This window comes from Talpa occidentalis, unplaced genomic scaffold (assembly GCF_014898055.3).
Source record: "Talpa occidentalis isolate TD23 unplaced genomic scaffold, MPIMG_talOcc4v2.1 talOcc4.12, whole genome shotgun sequence".
NCBI lineage: Eukaryota > Metazoa > Chordata > Mammalia > Eulipotyphla > Talpidae > Talpa > Talpa occidentalis.
In genome coordinates, this window is record NW_023601212.1 from 23,707,209 (window position 1) to 23,721,796 (window position 14,588).

At 52.0% G+C, this 14,588-nt stretch overlaps 2 protein-coding genes across 2 annotated transcripts; one reads left to right on the forward strand and one right to left on the reverse strand.

Moving 5' to 3' along the window:
• The first annotated feature begins 509 nt into the window (after window positions 1–509).
• Window positions 510–7,922, forward strand: NRGN (neurogranin). Its single transcript, XM_037505525.2, is given in 5 exon segments — window positions 510–671; window positions 6,126–6,267; window positions 6,270–6,351; window positions 6,640–6,657; window positions 7,025–7,922. Coding segments are annotated over 3 exon segments (234 nt in total). The 5' UTR covers window positions 510–656; the 3' UTR covers window positions 6,347–6,351; window positions 6,640–6,657; window positions 7,025–7,922.
• A 173-nt stretch (window positions 7,923–8,095) lies between these two features.
• On the reverse strand, window positions 8,096–13,721 carry VSIG2 (V-set and immunoglobulin domain containing 2). The gene is made up of 7 exons (XM_037507898.2): window positions 13,667–13,721; window positions 12,941–13,104; window positions 12,184–12,391; window positions 10,494–10,652; window positions 9,238–9,357; window positions 8,986–9,130; window positions 8,096–8,276 (listed from the first exon to the last, which is right to left on the reverse strand). Exons 1-7 carry the CDS (start codon window positions 13,719–13,721, stop codon window positions 8,144–8,146), a joined length of 984 nt encoding a protein of 327 aa, XP_037363795.1. The 3' UTR covers window positions 8,096–8,143.
• Window positions 13,722–14,588: the final 867 nt, after the last annotated feature.

The window sequence follows — 14,588 nt, forward strand, 5'->3', positions numbered from 1 at the left end:
CACCGGGTTGTGTACCGACAGTTTTCTCCGCTCTGGAGCAGAGTGATGATGGGACTCTTTTACTGCACGTCTTAGGGGGGGTTTTCTTTGCGAACTGAGGGGGAGGGAATTTAGAAGGAGCCATATTTGGGACTCTCGCTAGCTTGTGGAATTGTGGGGAAGTAAGGGATGCGTGCTCTTTTATCTATGGGTGGGGATGCTGCTGTGCCCAGATGTGCCTGTGTTTGGACCCGGGATGTCGGGGGCCTCCTTCTGCCCGCGCCGGCTACATCTGCCTGGCAGTCTGCCGCCTCAGTAAGCAACCGGGTTGAGTTCGGGAGGATGGGCAGTGTAGGAGGAATGGATGGAAGTGTGTAGGCGGATGGGTGGGGGCAGGAGGAGGAGCCAGGCGGGAGGGCCGAGAGGGGGAGTGGTCCTCCCTCCGATCTCCCCGCCCAACCTGCAGAAAGAGTCCCCTGATTGGCTTCGCGACCGCAGGATTCAGGTTACATTCGCGAGCCGAGCGGAGCGCGGGAGAGAGGACCCGAGCGCAGAGCTGCAGGTTCGGCACGGGTCGGCGGGCGCCCCACAGCCCCAGAGTACCCACCCAGCACCACACAGACCCCACCCCCGCCCTGCGCCTGCCTCCGTCCCAGCCAAGGACCCCCAACACCAGCATGGACTGCTGCACCGTAAGTTAGAGGGCCTTGGGGGACGGGCACTCAGCCAGGGCCAGGGGGCTCCCGAGAAATCCCTGGAGGGCAAGTGAGTCGTGGAAGTGGGTACAGAAGACCTTGGAGCAATAAGGGGTGCCTGCTGAGCCGTGGGTGGTGGGTGGCGAAAGGCGCCCGCCTGACTTGGAAGCCCAAAGAAAAATGCTCCCCAACTGGCGGGGGCGTCTGGGCGCTTTTCCGCCTGGCAGTCTAGATTGGACTGGGAGCTGGGCAGGGCTCTGCAGCCGCGAAGCTGCAGGTGAGACTAGAAGAGGAACTTTCCCCAGACACGCTGGAAAACATTGAGGAGCGCAACTGCTTTCCCCTGCTTTTCTGCCTCTACCCCATTCCGCAACCCACTGCTGCTGCCGTCGGTGGGAGGACAGGATGATCCTCGTGACCCTTGCACGGGGTGGGATAGGCGATTCGGATGGGTGAGATTAGTAGTGATGCGGGCAGCAAAAAGCCTAGTCAGTGTGGTTCTGGGGAGGGTTCGGCCCGGCCCCCACGCCTTCTCGCCCCAGCGGGGGCTGGGTGAAGTGACCGCGAGGGGGCCCTGCTGGCGAGGGAAGGAAGTGTCTGCAATTTGTCAGCGCCCACACGGAGACCTGGATGCTGCAAGTGCCTAATGGCAAAGTGGGTAGTTGTTAAGGTGACTCGAGTATGAAAGCGCCTGGCACAGAGTACAGCGATCATACATATATAAAATGCATTTGCTTATTTCTTTTGTTTTTAGCCCCTACATATGGAAAGTCCTTGTATTCTCAGACATTCACTCAGCCCAGCTACTGATACAGTGGGGGTACTTGTTTTGCTTGCTCCCCACCCTCCACCTCATGGCTTACAAAAGGAAAAAAATGAGAGGTTTGGAAGGAAAGGTTATCCCAGTTTAGAGGAGGTGAGACTTCCTATGTCTGGGTACCAAGAGGCAGAAAGAACTCAAGACAAGTTGTGGTTGTTATGATGTAACGCTTATTAGTGTCAGTAATAGTTGTCAGTTTGCGAATGCTATCATGTACCTGCAGTTTACATTTAATCATCGTCACGGGGTAAAGTTGTTATTATTTCCCCCATTTTACAGATGTGCAAACTGAGGTTTAGGAAAATTAAATGACCTGCCCAAGGAGACATGACTTCTCCATGTGGAGGATTCAGACATCGCCTTGTCTGATTCAAATAGCTGTAGTTTAACCTCTCCGCTAAATGCTATCCACCCCCCTACTGTAAAGGTAATAAATTCATAATATAAAATGTAAAAAAACTAAACAGAAGTACAAGAAAGAAACATGTCACTCATCCATAATCCCACCCCCTGGAGAAAGCCCCAATGACATATCCCCTCCCAGTCTTTTCCCTCTGCTATTCTCCGGGAAGCAGTTTTTGGTTGTAATGGGAGAAATGGACTCTTACTAAAGATTCCTGGGCTCCACTGAGAAAGAGTTCCAGCAGCCCCCCAGCAGGTTTTATAAAGTGGAGAAAATAAATGGATAGTGGGTTCTGGATATTGGTGGGGGGTAGGGTGAAGGGATGGTAAGAATGAAGGGGAAGGAAAGGCAGGTGAATGGGGAGTCGAAAGAGCGCAAAAACCCAAGAAGCCAAGCAAAGGAGGTAGCGCCTCTGTGCTGGTGCCTGCAGGAGCAAGTAGGGTAGGCTGCTGCATCTCTGCATATAGCCCGTGGTCTGCCCTGGACCCTGCTCGAGTCCCCAGGAAGCCATACGGAGGAACTGGTAGGCATGATGTTGGAATGAATGTCCCCTAAAAACTGAAGAAGCTACCTCCCAGACAATACAGAGGAGGCAAATATACCATTATCCCAGTAGCCCCAGACCCTAGGGTGCCTCCTCCAGCGCAGTCTGTACCCAGGAGCCTTCCGCCCCTTCAGGATGAAGGTGCAGGAGACAGCACCATTGCCACACAGCGCAGGGGACAAGAAGAGGGAGAAGCGGTGACAGGGGCAGAGGGTCGAGGCAGGTGAGGACTGGAGCTGAGCATCTTCTTACTCCATTCTGTGGAGAGCTGGGTTCAGGGCTGGAAGGGAGCAGGGATGTGTAGAGAGACCATAGAGGCTTGGGGGGTGGGGGTGGGGGCTAACCACAGGCCCCTCTTCATCTTTTGTTTGGGGGCTTTCCTTGCTCACTAGCAGATCTGGTGTTTCAAAAAAAATGCCTAGCATTTCCTTCTTTCCCCTTAGTGAAGAGATTCAAACAGAAAGGAGAAGAAAACAGATCTGCTTTATTTTTTTTAAGGAGACAGAACTGTTGATTCACATGTTCCAGTTGCTGATTTGCATAGCCACATATATCTGACTTCCCTGCATTCACTTATGAAAAGACCAAGAAACATTATTTTGGATCCTACATTTAGTTGACTTGGTCCAGCTGAATTCACAGAATTAATCACCTGCCCAGAGGCAGTGCTCAATAGGCCAGGCTTTCTGAATTCCCTCACTGTTGTCCGCTGTCTAACCTTGTATAATTGGCAAAATATCTCTGAGGCAGTTCCTTGACCTTTCAAATAGGGATTAAATAAGGCAATGGGTGCAAAGCACTTAGCACAGAGCTGGCACATAAGGAATCATACTTAAAGCTAAGAAGATTTGGGAGCTGAAGGAAACTTTATTCATCTTAGGCCAACATCTAGTTGCCGCTGAAGAAACTGAGACCCTCAGAGTTGAAGTATGTGCCCAGTTGGGACCAGAAGCCATGGCTTCTGCTTTGCAAACCAGAGCACGTTCTACCAACCCTCACCCCCCCCACCCCCTAATTCATGGGCAATTGCAGGGATAAAATGTCAAATCTTGACTTCAGAAGGCACCAACCCAGCTGCCATGACCCTTCTGCCTGTGGACAGTCCACTCAGCAGCTCTGCCCTGAGATTTCAGCTGGAGGGAGGGGGAGCTCGCTCTGGGGAGGAGCATGTCGGGGGTGGCTTTGCCTGTTGTTCCAGGTTTCCATTCTGGATCCAGCTGGGGTGGGTGGTGACAGCAAGTTGGTCTTAGCAAGGTTGGAGGAAGATACCCCTTCCTCCGCTCAGCCTCCCCCAGCTGCAGTGGAGAGGTGGGTCAGGAATTTTTTTTTTTTTTGATCATTGACCTTTTTTTTTTTTAAGATTTATTTATTTATTCAAGAACTAGGGTACAGGTCAGAAGCGTGGGAGGGTGAGAGAATTCACCAGAGACAGAGCAGGGAGCAGAACAGGCAGATGGACCGAAGACACTGGTGAGGGGAGCAGCGGGCAAAACAGTAGAGGTCTGTCCCACCATTGGGGTTCTCCCTGGCTGGCGGGGAATCCAACCAGCGCTGCAGAGGCTGTGGACAGCTTCGCAGCGCGGCACTCAACCGCTGTACTACCGGAGAGGCCCGATTATTGACTTTTTTTGAGGAGAAGCCTCACTGTTCCCTGAAAATGTCCCAAGAAAGGCTTGAGCTCTGAGAATCCAGGAACCCTAAAGAGTTGTTTCTGATTATAGGTGTGGAACAGATGACAGGGAGGGAGCACTAGACCTAGGAAAGAAAAAAGTGTATGGGTCCAGCCACAACCACATTACCTCTTGATAAAACCTTCTAACTGAATTTAAATCAACTGTGACATCCTAAGCACACGCCATGAACTTTGAAGCTGAAGAAATGAAGACTGCAACAGGAGGCGTGATGAGGGGAAGACATTCATAACCCTGTGCTCCTGGGCAGAACCTGGTTGGGGTAGTGATCACTGAGGCCCACTCACCTATCCCACTTTTGCGAACTGGAGGACTGAAAGCAGAGAGAGGAAATTCAGGAAACTGAATTACGGTTTCTATGTGAAGCCCTGGTCATCTCAAGCCATGAAGCAAAACACAGCAAAAGTGGTAGAAGTCCTCAGGCAAAAAAAAAAAAAGGGGGGGGTGGGGGTGGGGGTTTGCCAAACTCCTAGAAGTCAGAGAGTCAAATCAAAGGAGAAATACCCTACTCATCCATACTAGCCATCCACATCCCAACTCACATTAATGCTGTAATATTAAAGGGGTTCAGAGGCTGAGCCCTTTCCATTCCAGCCTTACTTCTGAAATCAACACCATCAACTCCCTAACTCTTTCGACTCTCAGCAAGGGCAGAATCCTGGGGCATACAGGTGGGTCTGATTATTATTAGCTTGGACCATATGAAATTGTTTTTATATGGCCACTTATGACCTACAAGAACAGGTATTTCAGATTAACTTGTTATATAAAAGGCTCATAACAATAACTTCCATTAGTTGAATAACTCGATTATGTCCAAAACTTTCTACATATCTCTTGACAATGCTTTTCCATAATCCATAGAGGTAGATATTTGTCACCTTGATTTCAAGTGAAAGAGCTGAGATAGGGGAAAATCAGATAACTCACCCAAGACCACATAGTTAGCAAGTGACAGAGCCTTGGATCAATTCTTGAGTGTCGTTTCTTATCCTACAGAGTAGGGGTCAAGAATATATTCTGGACTTGACATATAAGGGTTTCCATCTCAGATTCATTGTATGTTCACGGTATCACCCCGAGTAGGTTGTTAAACACTGTAATCAGTTTTATATGGTATAAACTAGTTTAAGAGTAAAAGGTACGTCATAGTTTTGTTGCCAGAACTAAAGAAAATAATGTCTGTGGAACACTGAGTTTCTGTGTCTGGCACACAAGAAGTACTCACATGGTAGCTATTGTCATAATTCCTTTCTTTCTCAGCAGCACATCACAGAAAGGGCTTCTTGCTCCTGTTTATCTTTGTCCTTTTTTGGAGTGAAGGCTTTTCCCTGTGGTTTATTCTAGACTATCTCTCTTCCGTGCTTGAGTACATCCTGGGGAGCAGTGGAAAATGGAAAGTCAGTGAGGAAACCGCCTCTGTGCCCTACCCCTACCTGGAGAGAGGCTGGTCACTGAGGGGCAGACCTAGCCTCACCCTAATTCCAGCATTCAGCTCTGATGTGATTTTACTCAGGGAAGGCCTTGTCCTGCTGATTCTTCTCCACCCTCTCCCAGGGAATTCTGGATTCAGAAGGATGAGCTGGAGGCATCTTTTGGAGCCTGGGGGAAGGGCAGGCTGCAAGCAGGAGTCCCAGCTGCTGTTTACTTTGCTCCTCCAAACCCACTTTGTAGTCAGCTCTGAAGCGCCCCTAACTCCACTGAGAGAGATGGGTGTTTCTCTCACTCAGGGCTGTCTGGCTGGCCAGTAATCCATCTCACTGCCCACTTCTCTTACCTGTGTCCACCTAGTTCTAAACTTTACTTCCTCTGTCTTCCACTGCGGAGGGTTCTCTCTCTGTCTCTCTGTCTCTCTCTTACACACACACACACCCCCCCATACCTACCCATCTGCACACTTCTCGCTCCTGTGTCGCCCTGGTCTCAATCTCTGGTCTCACCCTCGCGGGGTCTCCCCCAGTCACTCCACAAGTACCCCCTGCCCTGCCCCCAGGAAAGCGCCTGCTCCAAGCCGGACGATGACATTCTAGACATCCCGCTGGACGATCCCGGTGCCAACGCGGCCGCTGCCAAAATCCAGGCGAGTTTCCGGGGCCACATGGCACGGAAGAAGATAAAGAGCGGAGAGCGCGGCCGGAAGGGCCCGGGCCCGGGGGACCGGGCGGAGCTGGGGGCGCCCGGGGAGGCGCGGGCGGCGGCCCCAGCGGAGACTAGGCCAGGTGAGGGGAGCGGGCGCGGCGGGCGGCAGGCTCGCCCTCCCTTGACCTGGGACCTGCGGAGAGCGGTCCCCGCTCCTCCTCCCAAGGAGCAGGGAAAATTAAGGCCGGACTGTGGGGGTGGAAGGGCGGAGGGAGGGGTGGTAAGGTGTGCAAGGTGGGGGGAGGGCGAGGGACTAGAAATCTAAAGGGTAAGGTGGGTGGGTGGGTGGGGGAGGCTGCTGGGTGCAGGGATCCGAGAGTTCACCTGTTTCTCCTTCCACCCTCCCTCTGCACCGCGCTGGACCAAAGAACTGAGCATTTTCGAAGGTAAAGACTACGATTCCGAAGCGGCTGGGTGGGAGCCGGGGGTGGGAGGAAGGGACCTTCCCCAGCCTTTCCCTCTGGCCGCCCTCACCCCCTCCCAGCGGGGGTAAAATGCACCCTGCGCCTGCGGATTTTCTGAAGCCTCGGAGCGCCCGAGGCTGCGAGCGGGACACACCTGTATCCACTCAGGCGCGCACTCACCCTCGCTTGGCTGCGCCAGCTCAGCCCGGGGCCATAAACTCAGGGCGACTCGCAGCAGGTTCATTTCACTTCAGAGGTTCGGGGTGGAGGGGGGTGGTTCTAGGTGACTGGGGTCCCCAGTCCACCCCGCCCTGGCGTTCTGGGGAGCTCAGGCTTTCTCTCTCCTCAGTTCCCTAGGAGAGATGGATGCCGCGTCCCCTTCGCAGTGACGAGACTTCCCTGCCGTGTTTGTGACCCCTCCTTCCCACCAACCTGCCAGCTTCAGGAGCCCTCCCTGCGTCCCAGGCGGTCTCCGTCGAGGAGTCGCTCAATACGCGCCCTTTTAGTTAGTTCTCCAATCTAGTATGGTTCCCACTCGCCCTTCCTCCCCACCCAGGCCCCAAACTCCGCGCTCCCGAGCCTTCCTCTCGCTTCTCTCGCCCACCTTCCCCGCATCCAGCATGCAGCTCTGCCTCCGCAGCCTCGGTGCGCCCCGCTGCGCGCTCTGCGGAGGGCGCCCTAAGCCTCGCCCAAGTACAATCTTTTATTTATTTTTCTAAATTCCTTTCGTTCTGTGCGCAGTTAAAGAGGGCGCCCTGAGTCTCTGTGCTGTTTCCGACCCGGCCAGCCCCAGAATTTTGGACCTGGGGCGAGGCGAGAGGGGAAGAGGGTTTTTAAGGCGTCGGGTACCCCTTGCTCTGACCGGAAGGAAAGTCCCGGTTTCATCCCCTGACCTACCCCACGCCTGCCTGGAATCTACCCTCCCTCTCCCCAGCGCACCCCGAGAGCCGCCTCTCCAGCTCTCTACCAGTTTATGCAAACGCCGAGCGCCTGGGAAGCTCGGTGGGAGGAGTCTGCCGAGGCCCCGCCCCTGCCCTGCTGGTCCTGTCCCCCCGCTGGGCTCCTGGGGCCGTGGCCGGAAGGTTTTTATCTCCGTGTGTGCATGTGACCGTGCTGGGTTGGAATGTGAACAATAAAGAGGAATGTCCTAGTGTGCAGAGGGTTTCAGAGGGGAGGGAGTTTGGGTGCACAAGACCATCGTTTAAAGATTAAACAAGTCTCCTTTGACCAAACCAAAAAGTGCAAGTGGGGAGGGGGGAAATGAAGGGAAATCTTAATTAAAACCCACGCTTTGGAGTTAAGCCAACCTTCCACCTACGGTATGGCATCACCTCTTGGACATCTATCCTGGTCCCTTGGTAACACCGAATCGCCTGGAAGAATTTGCTATAGAAGAAAGAAGAGGGAGACCATGTGGTACTCGAAGGCTTTATTTCTTGACATCCCCCCTCAGGGATGGGGAGAGAAATCAGACAACCATGGGGAGCTTGGACTTGGTGGTCGACACAGTGCTGGCAGAGGGAGGCCTCTCCAGGAGTCCATTGCTACAATCACCCCTCATAGAAGTTTGCTCAGAAATCCCAGGAGAAATGGCATCCTCCCTGATGGATATAGGCAAATTCTCAGTGATGGCTGGGAGCACCCCTCAAAGAACTCCCATCCTCTCATGCAGGGGTTACCATACTAGGCATGAAAATCATCTGTGGAACTCTTTAAAATGAAGGTCCCCGGCTCCATCACCCCTATGAGACACACACACACACACACACACACACACACACACATTCTCTCTTACACACAGGCATGCATGCATGCACACAGATTCTGCTTCAGGTGGGATAGGAAGAGGCCTGAAACTGAATGTTAAGTTCCTGGTGATTTCTCCCCACCCATTAAAAAGTATCACTTGGATCCCTTTTCTGGATCTCACAACTAACAGCTAAAGTGGATGACAGGCTGCTTTTGCTTCCTTTCCTTAGTATCCCCCACTGAAGAGTTAAGCTCAGCTGTGTGCTCAGGGCAAATCCAATCCTGGCATCCACATCGTGTTATAGCATATAAAGAGGCCTTAAAATTAAGTATGAAGAGAAACAGGGCAGCTTGTGAACCAACCGCTCCGCCCTGTACACTTTGCTCACAAAATAAAATAGCTCCAACCACCAAGTCCCAGGGCTGAGCTGAACAACCCGCCCCCGGCTCCCACACACACATAAAATGCCCTTAAAGATGTCATTTTCAGGGCTAAAGTCTTCTACTCTGTAACCCAAGTCCTTTCCTCCTCTCTACCGCCCCCAGCCCTCCTCTGCTCACCGAAGGTCACTGCCTCCATAAGTCTCCTTGGGCTTCTTCCTCCTGTCTTGCTGGTATCTTATCAGGCAGAATGTAGTGACCGACAGGAGCAGCACACCCAGGAGCACCCCGATCAACGCCCCAGCCACTCGGCCTTTGGAAGGGTCTAAAAAGACACAGGATCCCCAGAGCTGCACACCTTGCTTGGTTCCTCCTCAGAGAGCTTCATGCCGCCTCCCCAGCCCAACCCAGCCTCTGCCCGGCATCCCCTACCAGTCACAGAGAGGGTGAGGTCACAGGACGCACTGCCCATCTGGTTGGTGGCCACACAGCGGTAGGTGCCAGAAGAGGTCAGGGAGAGATTGGTGAGAATAAGCTGGCCAGACACCTCATCTGGAGGGGAAAGAAGAAATGTTCTGTGACTCATCAACTCACCCTGAGCATCTGTGAGGGACTCATCTCATTTTATCAGTGAGGAAACGAATTTGAACAAGGTGACCCAGGGAGGAAAGGCCAGAGCCACTGCAACTTCTGTCTTCTTTCCACCCTACCAGTTGCCTTTTCAGAGAAGGGGAACTGGCATATACACGAGGGATTCAGACAATGACAATGGTAACGGGGTGGGATGCTGCCTGGCTGATGTGTACCTGGTTGGGGAAAAAAGGCTTGATTGCTAGAAACTATATCCTCTGACCCAAATGCTTTTCTAAACCATTTACCTTCACTTTAGAAGACAGAGCACGCACCAGGAGGTGATGCACTTTGGATTAATAGAAGGTTTTGCTGGGGGAGGAGAGCCAGGCATGAGGAGGCTGAGAAGTCAAGATTCTTAGCCAGTTACATGGTTCCTCCAGAGAGACTGGCTGAATGATTCAAGCCAGTCCATGCCACTCTGCCTCATTCTCCTCTCTAGGATGTTAGGAAATGACTCATGATCCTTAAGAAATCTAAAAGAAATCCTGGGCCTCTCTGGTGGCTCAAGGGGTTAAGACACAACCTATGAAGGTATCCACAGTAGCCTCTGCAGCACCAGTTCGATACCCTGACTGGCCAGGGTGTCACCCACATGGTGCAGCAGACCTCTCCTGATTTGCCCGCTGTTCCACTCAGCAGTGTACTTCAGTCAGTCTGCCTGTTCTGTTCCCCACTCCATCTCTGGTGAATCCTCTCACCTTCCCCGCCCCCCACTCCTCTGGCCTGTACCCCAGCTCTTGTATGTATAAATAAATCAATCTTTAAAAAAAAAAAAGAAATCCCCCAAAACAGAGAAGTGGGAATCATAGAAGGCCCCTGCTTTCCACTCTCTTCCAGGCTATCAGAAATACATTTAGTTTATGAAATGCTCCCCAGATCACACAGCTCAGATTGTACAGGAAGTGAGATAGAAAGCCAAGGATGAAGGAATGGAGGGAGTATAGTAATGTCTCTCCTACCCGCAGGTAGGGAACTGGTACTATGGGTATGTGGAGTTTAGAAACCAGATTTGCCCAGGCCCTGAGTTCCCTCTTCTTTGATGCCCTTGCCCTTACCTTGCACCATGCTGCCAGGAGAAGGTGTCGGATATGATCCAAGGCGTTCCCAGTTGTACACAGGCCTGGGGGCACCCTCCAAAGAGCTGCACCTCAGAGCAGCAGAGCTTCCCACAGAAATTTCACCACTCTTACTGCACAAGGGACTACTGGGGGGCACTGCAAAAGTCATAGAAAATCATAACCTTCTAATGCCACCCCCACTAAGTGCTAGATTTCCTGCTTCAATACCCCACCAAATAGTGTTTCATCTCTGTTCACATATCACTTCATCCCCAAGAAATGGTTCCCACAATTTAAAATTCTGATGATTAGGAAACTTCCTTGCATTGAACCAAAATCTGTGTTAATATTCACCCATTGGTTCAACAACAACAATAACAAAATCCCCGTATGTTTACAATACTTGAAGTAGCATTGTTGAGAAGAGCTAAGACATGGGGCCTCCCTGGTGGCGCAGCGGTTGAGCGCTGGGTTGCGAAGCTGCCCGCCGCCTCTGCGGCGCCGGTTCGATCCCCGGCTGCTCCCCGGCCACTGGAGGAGGGTCCCACATGGCGCGCAGACCTCTCCTGCCGCCCGCTGCTCCCCTCAGCAGTGTACTTCGGTCCTTCTGCCTGCTCTGCTCCCCGCTCTGGCTCTGGTGAATTCTCTCACCCTCCCGCGCTTCTGACTGTACCCAGTGCATGTATAAACAAATAAATAAATAAATAAAACATGCCTCTATTAAAAAAAAAAAAATTAAAAAAAAAAAAAAAAGAAGAGCTAAGACATGGAAGCAGCTTAACTCTCCTTCAATGAATGAATGAATGGATCAAAAAGATGTGGTACACATATATACCAGGGAATATTTCATAGCCACAGAAAGGATGAATTGCAGCCATTTTAAACAAAATGGAGGAAATTTGAAAAAATGCTAAGTCAGAACAATAAAAAAATTTTTGAACCTTCATACAACAGACAATTTGATTTCAAACACTTTCAAAAACTACTGGATATCAACCAACATCCTCAGGGCTCTGAGGTTAAGAAAAAGGTTAGGAGGTCAGAGGGAGAAGAGCACAAGGGGACATAGGGGATGGTGGTAGGTGAAAAAAATTTAAATTCACACATTGGTCCCAATTTTTCCCTTCTGGGTCCACAAAGAGAAATGAAAAATATCTCTTCCACAGACGGCCCTTCAGATATTTGAATGCTGCTATCATACACCACCTCCCAATCTTCTCTTTCTCATCTGAACACCCCATTCTCTTTGGTTGTTTCTTGCGCAGGCTCATCTGTGAGCAGGAAGCTATGAATTCAGAGTTGTGCTTGGCGATGGGGCCTTTTTCCCTTTAACAGCCACTCCCCTTCTGTGCCTGATGACCAGGGAGGGTTGGAATCTGAGCTACAAAGGGGAGGTTCTCCCCAAAGATGGAGCTCTTGGGGTCATGACTCAGATCTCTATATATGGGAAGAGCTTTCTTTCTGGCACCCTTTGTTAAAAGGGACTGAGGGAGGAAGCTTCTCAGTAATGGGTGGAGCAGGAGTATGACCATGTAGATTACAAGACTTTGGGAAGGAAGTATTTTCCCTTGGGGTCTCCATTGCAGTTGTGTGCTTAGGCTGGAGATCATTAAATGGCGGGATTTAGTAGGGCGAGCACAATCTTTCAGGGGACCTGGGTAGCTGGTGGGGTCCCAGCCTGCCTTACCCAGCACAGTAAGGTTGATCAGCCCCAACCCATTGGTGTAGAAATCTGGTGGGTTGTTAACTTGGCAGAGGTAGGTTCCAGTATCTGAGGGTTGGACATTGGTCAGTTTCAGGGTGGCCACCCCTCCTGTAGGGGGGTTCTGAAGAAGGCTGGCCCTTTTTGCCTTAGAACCAGTTGGATACAGGTTGCCATTGGTGAAGTACAGGATCTGGAGAGAAGCAGAAGATACAGGTGTCCTTTTTCTATCAACTCTGGTCCTATTTCCAAAGTGGTAGAAGAGATTCCTCCCTCCCAAGCCAGGAAGGCTGATACTTTATAGCCAGTCCCCAAATATTCCCCAGGTGCTAAATGAAGTGGTGCAAAATGAACTTGTGCCCAACCAAGTGTGGGTCCCTCAATTTGGAGGAGAAATTAATGCAATGAAGCAGTCAGTATATTATCCTACCAGCAATCACCATAGTTTAGCACCCGGGGGTTTATTATGTGAAACTGGGACTGAGCTACCAGAAGGGAGTTGAATATAGGAACTATGGGAGAGAAACTTGGATATACAGAATTATATTTGTGATCTAGGATCACACACATACTGTCTTCAGATGTCTAGAAAGAGTCCACTTACCTTTTCATCCAAGCATAGAGACCCCCAAACACACCCCTCCTGACCCAGTGCCCTTACATTCATGGACCTTCTCTTCCTGCCTCTCAACAGTCAGGAGGGCCCCCACCCGCCCCCGCCACCTTGGGCATACTTGCTCACTGGAAGGGATGCAGAAATGGGCTTCCCAAGCTGCACAAAGCTCCACTCCAGGGCGAAGCTGTTTCCCACCAATGTGCTGTAGCTGCAGCTCAGCTCCGTTGTCTGGCCCACTGGCGTGCTCACGGGCTCGGCTGGCACCTTCACCTCCACGGCTAGCAGGGGAGCTAGGGACACAGGGAGGCCAGCAGGAGTAGTGCTCAGGCCAGGCCTGGAGTGTCAGGGACCAGGGTGGAAGCGGAAGCTGGCCCTAAAGCTGGTTGTCTGTAGGGCCTGGCCCACTCGACAACTTCCACAAACAAGGTGGGGGCTCCTTCCCTCCCCAGAGGTCCAGTGTCCCCTCAGTTCCTCCCTTTTAAAAACCTGAGGTTTCTGAGAGGGAGGAGCCTGCAGTTAGGCCAGGATTTTGTGGGTAAAAGGACAAGACTGGGCCAGGTATGAGGGTGTGTTAGTAGGGGAGGGGAAACAATAGGCCTGTGGTGGTTAAACCCTCCTCCGGCTGAAGAGGCCCAACAGGCTTGCTGGCTTGCGTGCCAGTCTCTTCCACCCTCCTGACCTTCCTTCGAGGGGCCCCTCCTGGACCTCGCCCCAGCTACCTTTCTAGCCCCTGTGCTTGCGGCAGCCCCAGACTGCCAAGCAGAACTTAATGGACCCTGAGGGACGAAAGTAAGGCCTCTGCACCCTATGGCTCTACCATGGTCCCGCCCGCTCTCCCTGGACCCTCCTCACCACTCAGGCAGACGAGCAGCACCCCAAGGAGAAGAGGCCCCAGGAACTGGGCCATGGCCGTGTCCTGCTGTCTGTTGGTCCGTCTGTGGGTCTGGGGTAGGGAAGGCAGCACCCACAAGGCAGCTGCCTTGTGCTGGGCAGGAGCGAAACTGGCTATATCTCAGAGCAAACAAGGGGAGAGGCTGGTGCCCTCAGGTAGGAAATGCTCCTCCCTCCTCCAGGCCCAATTCTGGAATCATTCTAGTCCTATTCTTTTCTTCTGTTGTCTCCCCCCAATTTCTGAAGCTGGGAAAAGGCCCTGGGGAAAAGCCTGGACTTGGGTGGGGGGAAGGAAGGGAAAGAATCAAAACTGGAGCTCTGGAGGGAAAGTGACCTTGGAGGAAAAGTTGGGGGGTGGTGTTCTGAAAATCGGAGAGCTGGGAAATGACATCATCATTTGGGGGCCTCACTCTGTGCGCATGAGTCTCAGGCCCAGACCCTTTCTGACCCTTCTGCGATTGTTGTTCCTTCCAAGGCCCTCTTCTTTTCTTTTCTCTGTTGAGATCCCTTCTTTGACACTTTTATGGCCATGTACTGAAGTAGTAGTCTCCATGGAAACTGCAATGGGCTCCCGCTGCCAGAGCCACTCCACTGTATGGGAGGGAAACTGAGACTTGGAGGAGCGCCCACCCGAGGTAGGAAAGGGTATCTCAGAATTGGGAGACCCTCTCCGTCTATGCCCAGCTCTCTCTCAGTGCAAAGGTGAGTGCTGCTGGCTGGGCAAAATGTGCCTGTTAAGAATTCAGTGGTCTGGGAGGGCGGGCAAAGTCAGACTGCTCTCCCCAGCCCTTGAGAGGAAGCAGGAGATCAATTGCATGCATGAAATTCAAGCCCTGAGCACTCAAGCTCCAGCAGGAAAGGCACCAATTTCTTCCGCTTGGTG

Excerpts from the sequence above, each read along its gene's own strand:
- VSIG2 (XM_037507898.2), bottom strand. The coding sequence starts at position 13,721 with ATGGCCCAGTTCCTGGGGCCTCTTCTCCTTGGGGTGCTGCTCGTCTGC. Across the intron at positions 10,653-12,183 it reads GATCAACCTTACTGTGCTGG|TGCCCCCCAGTAGTCCCTTG; the intron begins GTAAGGCAGGCT and ends TGACTTTTGCAG. Across the intron at positions 8,277-8,985 it reads TATGGAGGCAGTGACCTTCG|GGAGGATGCCATTTCTCCTG; the intron begins GTGAGCAGAGGA and ends TATATCCATCAG.